Raw genomic sequence first — 13,629 nt, 5'->3', positions numbered from 1 at the left:
GGGGCTACAACAAATTCAGCTAGGATCCAAAAAAACTTTGTCATAATTTGAGACGCAAAAGTCTAAGTGTAAGGAACTAATTAAAATAGAGCTGAGCTTTTGTAGTTTAGGTTAAGGGCATTTGCTTCTGTTCAGGATGCTTATTCAAGTTCCTTTTGCCAGTTTACACAGGAAGTTGCTGAAATGGGCTTCTCCATCCCTCTCCTCCCCTGCACCTGCTTCCATTCCCATATTCTTTCTTCCATGAAGGAAACTGCTGGGTCTGAGTAGAAGATAGGATTAAGCTCTCAGAGGAGGAAGTTTTCTTTGTAGAACACTTCTGACATGGTAAATCAAGTTCAGGATCCTGGCTTTCCCATCTGCAAAGTTGATTTTAGTAGAAAAGTGGAAGGACTTGTCTACCTTAAGGGAGAAGAGTGTAAAGTAACGTTCCATTTAGGAAATGCTTTCTTCAGCAGTGGCTGGAGGAGACTCATTGGTTTTAATGTCTTCATTTTGAGTCAGAAAACTACCAGTGGGTTATAAGCATTCAAGAATAGTGTGAAATTTGGAAAATCTTTAGCTTACAAGATTTCACTGAACTTCAGAATTCCTGTTTAACTGTATAATGGGTGCATATATAATGTCCACCAATATTACATTACTGTTTGGTTAGGTAGCTTAGATTACAAATATATCCTACTTTTTTCTTCCTCTATAAAGGAAAAAAAAACTAATATAATTAATTTTTCAGGGGAATTTAAGTCATTGTAATAATATATTTGATTATTGAAGAAGTATGCCTGCTATTTATTTGTCATAAGCCACTTATTTAGTTTTGAGAACTGTATATAAACGGTGTTCTGGTTATATCTGTTTCTGCATTGCATGGCTTAAGACAATCACCGTTTTGTTGTATCTCACAATTTTGTGGGTCAGGAATTCAGGCAGGATTTGGCTGTGTGATTCTTCTGTTTCACATGGGGCTCGGTTGGTAGTTGTTCTGCCGGAGGTGGTGGGGTGTCTGGAAGGCTGGGCTCAGCTCGGTCTTGACCATTCCAGTGCTGTGGCATCAGAGTGGCTCAGGACTCCAAGTGAGTTTCACATGCACAAGAGAATCTGTGTGGCCTTAATGACCTGGTCTTAAAAGTCACAGCTTCACTTACTTTACTTTATTGAAAAAAGACTTTATTGAAAATTGCAGTCACAACCCACACCTGATTTGGGGCAGTAGGGGACGTGGGCCACACCTTTCAATGTGTAGTTCAGGGGTCAGCCAGAGAGTTGGGCAAAGTTTATATACATAATCTTGGGGTTTTCTCCCAAGATTAAGTTGGTAGTGGATTTTAGGGTGTTGATTTTATTTGTGGTTCTCTCCTTTCTGTGAATTTCCTCTCACTTTCCAGCTACTGTGGTGGCTCAGATCTTTTCCCTCTGGTCCTTCAATCCAGTAAAACTGTGGGTCTCTCTCCGAGTTTTAGCTTCCAGTGTAGCTTGGACCCTTTTTGTTAATGTGTCCTACTCTTAGTTGAAAAGCCTTAAAAACGGAAATGCACTTTCGATAAGTGTCAACTTTCTTTCGGTTTCTGCCTGCTTTTACTCTCCAGTGCCTTCAGATAGTTTCAATATTTTGTCCAGCGTTTATAATTTTTATGAGCAGATGAATCCATCTGATAGGAGCTACTCTATCAATTCTGGAGACAGAACCATCCTAGTCTATTTTTATGCCTTCCTATTCCATCCCATTGATTTGTTTTCCATGGTTACTATGGTTTAATATAATTTATTATATAATTTTTAACATAAAAAGTATAAATAAAAATGTCACAGATATGTAAGTTATGAAGGGGACAAATAGAATCAACACCCTCAAATCCACTACCAACTTAAGTAATTCTTAATAATTGACCGTTAATTACCATTTCATTTACTTATATATTTCTTCCTTACTCTGTCTTCTCTTTTCCCCACTATCCTGAATTGGAGTACTTATTGTTTTCTTTTTTATTGCATCATTTATTTAAAATTTTTAAAATAGTTTATTACAATATAAGTTTCACTTTTTTTAATTGAAGTACAGTTGATTTACAATGTTGTGTTTCAGGTGTACAGCAGAGTGATTCAGTTATATATATGTTTGTGTGTTTGTATGTATGTAGATTTATATTCCTTTTCAGATTCTTTTCCATTATAGGTTATTACAACATACTGAATATAGTTCCTTGTGCTATACAGTAGGTCCTTGTTGTTTATCTGTTTTATATAGTGTAGTGTTTATCTGTTAATCCTACACTCCTAATTTATCCTCTCTCCCCTACCCTTTTCCTTTTTGGTAACCATAAGTTTGTTTTCTATGTCTGTGAGTCTATTTCTGTTTTGTAAATAAGTTCATTTATATCATTTTTTAGATTCCACATATAAGTGATACCATAAGATATTTATCTTTCTCTGACTTACTTCACTTAGTATGATAATCACTGGGTCCAACCATGTTGCTTTGAATGGCATTATTTCATTCTTTTTTCTGGCTGAGTAATATTCCATTGTATATATCTACCACATCTTCTTTATCCATTTATCTGTCAATGGACATTTAGGGTGCTTCCATGTCTTGGCTGTTGTAAATAGTGCAGCAGTGAACATTGGGGTGCATGTATCTTTTCAAATTATAGTTTCCTCAGGATATAGGCCCAGGAGTGAGATTGCTGGATCATATGGTAAGTCTGTTTTTAGTTGTTTAAGGAACCTCCATACTGTTCTCCATAGTGGCTCTACAAATTTACATTCCCACCAACGGTGCAAGAGAGCTCCCTTTTCTCCACACACTCTCCAACATTTGTTATTTGTAGACTTTTTAATGATGGCCGGTCTGACTGGTGTGAGGTGGTACCTCATTGTAGTTTTGATTTGCATTTCTGTAATAGTTAGCAATGATGAGCATTTTTTCATGTGCCTGTTGGCCATCTGTATGTCTTCTTTGGAGAAATGTCTATTTAGATCGTCTGCCCATTTTTTGTTTTTTTGATATTGTTTTTTTGATATTGAGCTGTATGAGCTGTTTGTCTATTTTGGAAATTCATCTCTTGTTGGTCACATTGTTTGCAATATTTTCTCCCATTCTGTAGGTTGTCTTTTCATTTTGCTGATGGTTTCCTTTGCCGTGCAAAAGCTTTTAAATTTAACTAGGTTTAATTTATTTATTTTTGTTTTTATTTCCATTACTCTAGGAGATGGATCCAAAAAAAACATTGCTGTGATTTATGTTAAAGAGTGTTCTGCCTATATTTTCCTCTAGGATCCAGTCTTACATTTAGGTCTTTAATCCGTTTTGAGTTTTTTTTTTTAACATATAGTGTTAGAGAATGTTTTATTTATTTTTTAAATTAATTTTTATTAGAGTTAGTTGATTTACAATGTTGTGTTAGTTTCTGCTGTACAGCAAAGCGAATCAGTTATACATGTACATATATTCACTCTTTTTTAGATTCTGTTGCCATATAGGTCATTACAGAGTATTGAGTAGAGTTTCCTGTGCTATGCAGTAGGTTCTTATTAGTTGTCTCTTTTTTTTTTTTAATTTTTATTGGGGTACAATTGATTTACAATGTTGTGTTAGTTTCAATTTCTTTTATATATAGTAGTGTGTGTATGTCAATCCCAGTCTCCCAGTTTATCCCTCTCCACAACCCTTTCCCCTTAGTAACCGTAAGTTTGTTTTCTACATCTGTGACTCTATTCCTGTTTTGTAAATAGGTTAATTTGTACCATTTTTTTAGATTCCACATATGTCATACTGAGTGAAGTAAGTCAAAGACAAATATCATATGATATCACTTACATGTAGAATGTTTTAATTTCATTCTTTTACATGTAGCTGTCCAGTTTTTGCAGCACCACTTAATGAAAAGACTGTCTTTTCTCCATTGTGTATTCTTGCCTCCTTTGTCATAGATTAATTGACCATAAGTGCATGGGTTTATTTCTGGGCTTTCTATCCTGTTCCATTGATCTATGTGTCTGTTTTTGTGCCAGTACCATACTGTTTTGATTCCTGTAGCTTTGTAGTGTAGTCTGAAGTCAGGGAGCTTGATTCCTCCAGCTCCGTTCTTCTTTCTCAAGATTGTTTTGGCTATCTGGGGTCTTTTGTGTTTCCATACAAATTTTAAAATTATTTGTCCTAGGTCTGTGAAAAATGCCATTGGTAATTTGATAGGGATTGCATTGAATCTGCAGATTGCCTTTGGTAGTATGGTCATTTTAACAATATTTGATTCTTCCAATCCAAGAACTTGGCATTATTTTTGAGGTTTTGAGTTTTATAAAAATAGATTCATATCATATACGTTCTTCTGCAACTTTTTTCTTCATTTAACATTGTTTTAAAGGTTCATCTATATTGTTTCATGCCACTGTATTTCACTTTCATTTTTGTATTCAATTGTGTAAAGATATGATACATATGATAAATATCCCTTTATCTATCCTACTTATCAAGACTTTTGTATGACTTCCCTTTTTTTTAAAAAAAGAACATTTTTATTCATATCTTCTGGTGCCTACATGACAGAGTTTCTACAAATAGGATTGCCCTGTCATGGAATCAAGTTAAATCTTCAACTTGACTGGAGAGTGTCAAACTAGTTTCCCAAGTATTTGAACACTGCACTGTACATAAGTCCTGATGGTCTCCATCCTATGACTTAGTGTCGAAATTAAACATTTTTGTCTGATCTAGCGGGTGCACAGTACCATCTCCTGGTGGGCTTAATTTGCATTTCCGTCATTACTAATGAGATTAAGCCTCTTTTTCATATGCTTATTGACCATTCCTGTTTTTTCTTAAATGTCTTTTGGGCTGTTTGTATTTTCCTTATTGGTTTTAAGATTTTTTTGGTGTTCTTTGGGTCCAGTTTTTTGTCAGTTACATGTGTTGCCGGTATCTTCTCCCAGTCTGGATTTTTTTTTTTTTTAACTTTATGGTATCTTTTAATTCTAGAAGTTTGTAATTTTAATTTATCAACCCTTTCTTCTTTTTAATAGTTAGTACTCTTTATATTTTAAACTTATGCCTTTGGTATTTGTTGGATTTTGGGGTATGGAATGAAGTAAGGAAGCAGTTTCATTTGTTTCTGAAATGAATAACCGGTTGTCCTAGCACCATTTATTTGTAGTCTTTCATTTACTTACTGATCTGAAATGCCATCTCTATCATATGACAAATTTTAATATATGTGTTGTTTGTTTCTGGACTTTTTGTTCTGTCCACTGGTCAGTTTATCTATACGTTAATCAGTCCATATGCCTTCTTTTTCAGGAGTGTCTTGGCTATTTTAGGGTCTTAGCTTTTCCACATAAATTTTAGAGTTAGCCTCAATTTTCATTAAAAACCTGGGGATTTTGATTAGAGTTGCAGTGGAATTTTAGATCAATTTGGGGAAAATTAGTAACCTTAAAATGGTCTTCTTATCCATAAATATTTTCTTCATTTATTTAGGTCACTGGTCAATGAAATCTCAGTCTGGGAATGACTGGTCTAAATTAAAAATCTGTGAATGCAGGGATTGTCATCTTTGCTCTTATTCCCAACACCAAGCATAGTGATAAGCACATATATCAATAAAAGTACATGTTTATCAAATTGAATTTTAAAATATATTTTTTTCAGTTTTAAGCAGTTTCTCCATCTTTTTTTAAACAAAGTTTAATAAGGACCTAAAACTTAGTAAATAAGCTAGTAATGCATTTTGAAAGTTCACTATATACTTTTTTTTTCCTTTAGCTTTTATCTCTTCTTTTTGAAGATTTGTTCAAAAAATTTAATTCTGAAATGAAGAAGATTGCAGACCAGGTGATTCCTAAGCAAAGAGCAGCCCAGTTTGATGTTGTGAAACACATGCGTCAGGACCAGATTACCAATGGCATGGTGAATGCCATTTCAACCGTAAGTCTTCAGTCATTTGGGTAGAGTTTTGTAACTTATTTGTAAACCTGTTCAGTGGGAAATTTAAAGTACTGATACTTTGAGAATCTAGGTGAAAAAAGTATATATATATTTAAGTCATAAATTTTCTACTTTGAAAGATAGTCTACAGTTTAAATCAGTAGGAATTTTACTACTATATGACTTCATTGCCAAATTATAGTTCTTGTTATATGAGGCAATAAGAAAATATATATACTTTTACATAAAGGAAAAATCTTTTAGTTTAACCGTTAATAACCATTCTTTCAATGGATACTTTTCCCCATTTTCTTCTGTCATAAAACTGATATATTACAAGTAGGTTTATTAATGACAACGTTTGTCCAAAACAGTACAACATGTTTCATTTCATTGTAGGTTTATATTCCTCAAAGAGCTATCAGCTGTTCTCACGTGAGTGATGAATTCAGGCCTCAGCAGCTGCTGTGTGTTCAGGGCCTCCGGCTGTTCATAAAGGGTTATCAGATAGGTTTTTGCTCCCTTTCTTAAAGCGTAACATCTATAGGTCTATCTGATAAAGTCTTGTTCACGTTTTGTATGCCAGACATAAAATTAGTTTTATGGATGGGATTTGGTCCCAACAAAAGAATAGTATAGAGTAGCACGTGGACTCCCTTAACAATGAAAGAATTAGTGGTCGACTTGCTGCCCTACTTGACTTGAGAAATTTGCCGTGGGTCTGTTTGGGCAGCCCTCACCATGACAGCTCCATCTAGACCTGAGGGGAGCCTGGCCTTTGTGCCTCTTTAGGACCCTCACACTCCTGTGGCCCAAACTTGTCAGGAAGTAGATTCCTGAATATTTGAAGCGAAGTCTCCAAAGAGCACTTGAACACACTTCTGTTAGAATGACTTTTCTTTGCTTTTGACCCATGATTTTCAGGTCAGAATAGCTGTTTTGAGTAGTTGTTTTGCCCCTAAGTGATACCACTTTACGTCTGGGAGCAGACTGCTTATTAGGAAAATCAGTAGTAGGCCTTGTTACAGGTGAACCCCAATCTGTAGACAACCGGAAAAAGATCAACTTCTAAAATTGTGATTGTTGTCATATGTAGACTATTTTCAACAAATAAATTTTCTCAGAGGAGCAGTTTTAGACGCTTTGTCTGTTTCTCCTCTCTCCCTTTTTAAAACTCCTGAAGAATATTGGAAAAGATTATCTTGCTGAACATCTTGGCTTCACTCCCCATCTACTTCCTATTTGCCAGCAGCTGCTGTCTTAGTTGAATTCTGTGATGAATATTTATTTATCTTCCTTGCTCTTACTTTGTGGTCATAAGTCAGTTTACTAGGTTCATTCTCATTCAAAGAATAAAAGGAGTTAACTCAACAAGCAATATGAGAAGTTAACTTGTGGGATCAGTGTGTTTGCTCCATTTCTTTGCTTTGTAATGCATCAAGTTTCTTCCTAGGTTTTAGCTTTTTTCCACTCTATCAAAAACTCAAGTTTCTGAAGTGATAGATCTTCACTGAAATAATGCTTAAACTTTAATTTGTGAGGAGATCCCCTGAGGTCAAATATTTAAATTCAAACATGAGTTTTTCTACTGTGAGGGGTTTTAATCTGGGATCCATGAGTCCTTCCTTGAAATGGAAGGCAAATTTTCTGTTTGTGGTCCTATGTGCATTTTTCTCGAGAATAGTCATAGCTTTCATCAGATTATCAAAAAAATGAAGAACCACTGTTTAGCAGATGTAATTTTTTCCCTTTGAATCAGAAAGATCATTGAATCAATCACTTTTTGACATTTTGTTTTCTACTTTGCTTTTTCTCTGCATACTATTTTCTATTAATTCACATTACCATAAGTTGAAAACTTAATGATTCCTAACCTTAATCCTGAATTATCCTTGAGAATATTTAACGTATACAATTAATACCACTATAAAATAATATATTTAATATATTTCAGTACTTTCAATGCATAGGAGATAAGGTAAATTTAATGTTTAAAATTTATTTCATATGAATCTATTTTAAGATTGACATGGTAGCCAAAGAAGGTATATAATATTTATTAATATGAATATATGTGCAACTTTTAGCCTTGATTAAGAAGCCTATAGTTATTCATTTTCCCTGGTAACTGCTATTAGAGTCTTCTTTCTATTGCTCTATTTTCCTCTCATTAAAACTAATTTTGGAAGACATCCAGATAATGGCACATTGCAACATGAAATTATCTCTTTGAGCTTCAAGCTAGTGTTACCTTAAATGTGTGTAGAAACTGCTAGTGTTCTATTAGTTGGCTTATTGCTTCCAGTGGAAATCTTTGGTTGAACTGGCTTGTTCAGAACATAATTAGTTCTTCAGAAAATACCCACTCTGATGTGATAATGTTGATGTGTTGAAGCATTCCGAGGTGGTTGCTAGATATAGGTAATATCCATGAAATTCCTAGAAAACCCCGGTGAGTAACTTGGCTAAATTTTAATTGTGACATTTTGATTTCTGAATATATATCATGGCTCTCATTTCACAAACAAGCAGTTCCTATGCTGAGCCTCTCCGAGTGACTTCAGAGTATCAGGCCACATGAATGGATCAGGGGTAGCTCACGTCTTTCCTTTCCCTTCAGGGAAATTGGTCTCTGAAGAGATTTAAAATGGATCGCCAGGGTGTGACTCAGGTGCTGTCTCGCTTGTCATATATATCCGCACTGGGCATGATGACAAGAATCTCTTCCCAGTTTGAAAAAACAAGAAAAGTGAGTGGTCCTCGATCGCTCCAGCCATCTCAGTGGGGAATGCTCTGCCCTTCGGACACTCCTGAAGGAGAGGTAAGGTCCCCAAGGAGTCTCCGCTGTGTCAGTGGTCATGCCTGTTGGTGATGCTCTGCTTCTTCTCCCGTTCCCCCAGGCTGTATCGTTTTTGGGGTCAGCCACGTATCAGGCAGAGAAATGTTGTTGCAGCCATCAGAATGTCATCAGTATCATTCCCGAACAGTACCTACAGAAGTCTTTGATTTATTATCTCACCTAAATAGAAATATTGTCCAAATTTTCTTGCTTGTTTTAGTTTATCCCAAGAGTCAAACCAGGCAGTGAAGAGGGGATAAGAATATGAAGGAAAATTAAAGAGACCCATCACCTTTGCTCACAAGGAGCTCTTTTTAAGCAACTCCTTATTTTCTGTGGCTGTACTTAAAGGACATCAGAGTCACAGTTGCAGCCAACTAGGAGCACACAGTCCAAGACCTAAGTTGGATTCCAGCTCACTTATATAGGAAACATAAGCAGTTACCAGAACACTAAACCAAGGAGTTTAAATTGGTTTACATCCATAGCACCCACTATTTCCTGTGTCGTGGCCCTTTCTACTTCATGTTAACCACTGTTGGTTTCACTTGATTTTATGCCTTCTAAATTGTAAAATTCTGGAGGAAGGAACCATGTTAGGTTCACCATTGTATCCCAAGGTCCTAGCCCAGAGCCTCATTCAGACTAAAGGCCCCATAAATATATGCTGAGTGAATAAATAAGTTAAATATGACAGGTAAAAGATATATGTTCCAAAGTGTAGGAATTAGTTAGGACTTGGGAGAGGTGAAAAATACAAGTCCATACAGGGTTATAATTTTTAGAAATTATCATTCTTCTCCTGATTTATCTTAAACCATATGGAAATTCACATTAAAATTTTCCAGCTTGTCAAATTTGCATAACTTACACATCTTGAGTTTTGGAACACTAAATTTCCCAGAGATTGCTTCAACTAATCTAGATGAAGTACCTGTTTTGTGCATCACTACAGCAGATGGTTTCTAAGATTGAAGATGTAATCTTTACATGTCACATGTGTCTCAAGTGTTTTTGTTTTTTTTCTTAATTTGCTGTATTACGTCCTTGTTTATATGTTTGCTTTAGATTTTTTTCCTCTGGTTGTATAGAAGTTTAAAAATATTTTTTTCATTTCCTTCTTACTTTGAAATAATTTCAGGCATACAAAAAAAGTTGCAAAAATAGTGCAAAGAATTTCCATGATCCTTCACCTAGATTCCCCAAATGTGACATCTTATGTAACTGTAGCACAGTTATCAACCTCATAGCCCCAGTTACCAACTTTCATAACCCCAGTTATGAAATTAACACTGACAACAATATTGTAATCTGTAGACCTGATTCAGATTTTGCCAGTTGCCCCACTGTCTTTTTTTGATCCAGGATTGCTCTCAGTTGTTGAGTCTCCTTAGCCTCTTATTCTGAAGCGGTTCTTCACTCTTTGTCTTTTATGACCAAGAAGCTTGGAGAGTACCGGCCAGTTATTTTGCAGACTCTTTCTCATTTCAGGCCAGCAGTTTTATATTTTTATGTATTCACAATTATCAGTGTTTTCCTTTACTGTTTTTATACAGTGTCATCTTAATGACTGTGGTGTTCTGTTGTCAGGGAATAGCAATTTAGGCAATTGGTTTCTTTGGGGAGGGGACATTTATAATGTCATCATTATTTCCAGTTCAAATAGTACTGTGCTGAGCATGTCTGTGGCTAAATCTACGTTTATATCCTTGCTTTCTAGTTCAGGATAAATTCCTCTAGGATAAGGCGTAGGTATATCCTTAAGGCTTTGTATGAATCTCCAAAGTGTTCCCTACGAGGCTGTACTGCTTTGCCTTGTCACCAGTGGAGTGGTGAGCTATTTTCAGACACAAACTGTACTTTGTGTTACTCATGTTCATTCTTAGAAATGACTGTCTTTTGTTTTTTAGGCATGTGGTTTGGTTAAAAACTTGGCCCTTATGACGCACATCACAACTGACATGGAAGATGGACCCATTGTTAAATTAGCCAGTAACTTGGGAGTAGAAGATGTGAATTTATTATGTGGGGAAGAGCTGTCTTACCCAAATGTGTTTCTTGTCTTTCTTAATGGTGAGTATATTATGGAGACATGTTGATCCTAAACAGTCTGTTTGGGAGGGGGAGGGAATTGACTATTATCCATGTATATAGAGCACAAATATACTTTAATTCTGCAGTCAAATTCTCTGCCACTGAGCTGTACCCCCTGAGTATACTTTAATTCTGGACCCAGGTTGACATTAATTGAAAGGTAGAAAAAATGGTAACAGAAACAGTTATTCCATTGGCTGAGTGACCCAGGTTCTGAGACGATACAGCTATCAGAGCTAAAGGGCAGCTTTGACAGCTGGCAGCGTATGCACAGTGGCATGAGGCTCAATACGGTATCTTTAAGTTCAAGTGAAATATGTGAGACATTCTGCAGAAATAATCAGATCAGCCCTTATAGTGAGATGACTTGTATTCAGCCACTGAGTGAGTGATTGTCCGCAGCCTCTGGCGAGAGGGTCCCTTTCCTTCAGCTTCTGCTCCAGTTGCTTCTCTCATACCCCTTCCCACCCACCTGAGAGTCCTCCAGAGATGCTGCAGCAGGTGTGGCTTGGTGGCCTGGGTGCCTGTCCCCTCGCAGGTGTGCTGCAGGTGCTCACCCTGGCCTCAGCCCCCATGCTCTTCTCCCCCTTCTTCCTGCTCTGGGAGGCCTTCACCATTTCCCGCGTGGGCTGGTGAGAAGGAAAACAGGGCTGTTGGCTGCCTGCCTCGCTCAGTGAATTCTGGCAGCTGACGCTGAGTGAGTCCTTACTCTGGGTACTCACCCAGTACCTCTCTAAATCCTCACACTAGCCCTGGGAGCCAAAGGCCATTTTCCTCATTTCTCAGATGATGACAACAAAACCGGTTTAAAAATAGCAGTTACTAGGTGCTATGTCCAGTTCTAAGTGCTTTCCATGAGATCAGCTCATTTAATCCTCACACCGACCCTGTAGAAGTGGTAGAGCCAGTGTTCAGACCCAGGGGTCTGGACCCGAGTTCATGTCCCTGCACGGTGCTGACAGACGAGGAGACTGAGGCTGGCTTCACCAGTCTTATGCAGCCAGGGTGTGGTAGGCCTGGCCCTGGACTCCGGTCCCCACCCCAGGCTGCCCTTGACCACTCCACTCTGCTGCTCCCTCCAGCCTTGTGGACTGGCTGCAGGCTTAATAACAGTACTTCCAAATGACTGCTCAGTGCTGCTTATTGTTTTTGTTGAGTAGATATTTTAAATCCCATTAGATTTATTTTTTATTTCGGTCTTGACTATTCTTATTCTTTCTGCTTTAGGTAACATCCTGGGCGTCATTCGAGACCACAAGAAGCTGGTGAATACATTTCGACTGATGCGAAGAGCAGGATATATCAATGAATTTGTTTCCATCTCAACGAATCTGACAGATCGGTGTGTCTATATTTCCTCTGATGGAGGAAGGCTGTGCAGGTAGATGTGGCTAGAAAGAGTTGTTAAGATCTCTTTATGTTTGCTTTTGAAAGAAATGGACTTGTTTTTATTTTTGAAGCTGCTTTAACCTCTTTCATTGTTAAGATAAATTTAATTCACTTAGCAAACACCTCATGAATATGCATACTGGCTACTGGGGATTCAAAGATTAATGGGAGTCAGTCTCTGCCCTCAGAGAACTCAGTCCGCTGGGAAAGGCAGAAATAATTAGTAATAACAACCAACTCTGCGAGTAATAAGTGCTAGCCATTATTTATTATCTTAATAGATGTATTATGTGTAAGGCTTTAACTACATTCAACCCTATAAGGTTGGATTATTATTTTCATTTAACAAATGAGGTACCAAGGTTTAGTGAGACTAAGTAAATTACCCAAAGCCAGAGAGTGGTGGAGTCTGTTTTTCACCCGGAAGTCCTTAGAATTCATTTGACTCCAACAGTCCTGATTTTACCCACTGTATTCTGTTGCTATGAACTGACCTTTAAAGGATGAGTAGGATTGCTTTAAAGGATAAAGGAGGAAAGGAGAAAGGCTAAGGAATGGCAAGAATAAGAAACATAGAAGCATGAAGAGATACCATAACATTAGATCCGGTAGAAGAGTAGGTGCCTTCTGTTCATTCCGCACATATTTAGGGCCTATTTTGTACAGGTGCTGTGTCGGAGGTGGGGTTATGAAGATGAACATGACATGGTATCTGGTCCTTTGGGGACAGGCAGGGACTTCAGCTGAGGATGTCACCTTGTTTCATAGGCCTTCACTTGATTCACCAAAGTCTGTCTTTGTGGACCTCAGGTAGTGTGAGGGCACAAGTCAGTGAGCTGGCAGTGGTTAGAGTGGTGGCAAGAGCTTGGAAGTCTGCCCAGCTGGGAGAGTGGACTGCCAGTGTCTGTGTCTGTCTGGCATCCTTGTTTCCTTCCAGTTACCCTCCTCATTCTCCTTTGAGGATTGCCCTTCCTCACTGGCAGTCTTCTTGGGACGGTCAGTCAGGTGCTCTCTCCTGCTCAGCCAAAGGACAGGCGGCTGACCCAAGCCAGGCCAGTCAGACCGTCTCTTCAGAGAGTTTGAATCCCAAAGAGAATAGCTCAAGGGAAGAAGTGGCTGGAACAGATTCATCCTGGCAGCGATGCATACAAGAGGCTGCTCATTACCCCTGCCTTTCTGGATCCTTGGGGCTGTTCTGGCTCCTTTTCTTTCTGAGGCTGAGCATTGCACCTCTTTTCTTTGATTCTTATCCTTCTAGTAAATTCTTAGCCTTTTGGTAAACTCCTTAAAATTTCCTTCTTCTTTTTTTGTAAATTCCATCTTTGCTTAAATCTGCCAGAGTTGGTTCCTATTCTTTGCAAGCAAAGAGCCCTAACTGATGCTATAC

At 37.6% G+C, this 13,629-nt stretch overlaps 1 protein-coding gene across 3 annotated transcripts in view; it reads left to right on the top strand.

The window, feature by feature from the left end:
- The window catches only part of POLR3B (RNA polymerase III subunit B), a 115,486-nt gene that overhangs the window by 45,696 nt on the left and 56,161 nt on the right, over positions 1-13,629 (top strand). For all 3 annotated transcript variants that reach the window (XM_073788239.1, XM_019918362.3, XM_033866175.2), the window contains exons 13-16: positions 5,759-5,920; positions 8,541-8,741; positions 10,670-10,832; positions 12,081-12,234. In XM_073788239.1, coding sequence (XP_073644340.1) covers positions 5,759-5,920; positions 8,541-8,741; positions 10,670-10,832; positions 12,081-12,234 — 680 coding nt within the window. The remainder of the gene's footprint in view (positions 1-5,758; positions 5,921-8,540; positions 8,742-10,669; positions 10,833-12,080; positions 12,235-13,629) is intronic.

The sequence above is a fragment of the Tursiops truncatus genome, chromosome 11 (genome assembly GCF_011762595.2).
Source record: "Tursiops truncatus isolate mTurTru1 chromosome 11, mTurTru1.mat.Y, whole genome shotgun sequence".
NCBI classification, from domain to species: domain Eukaryota; kingdom Metazoa; phylum Chordata; class Mammalia; order Artiodactyla; family Delphinidae; genus Tursiops; species Tursiops truncatus.
Note: the sequence above shows the minus strand (reverse complement) of the source record. Positions and strands in the feature narration are given on the sequence as shown.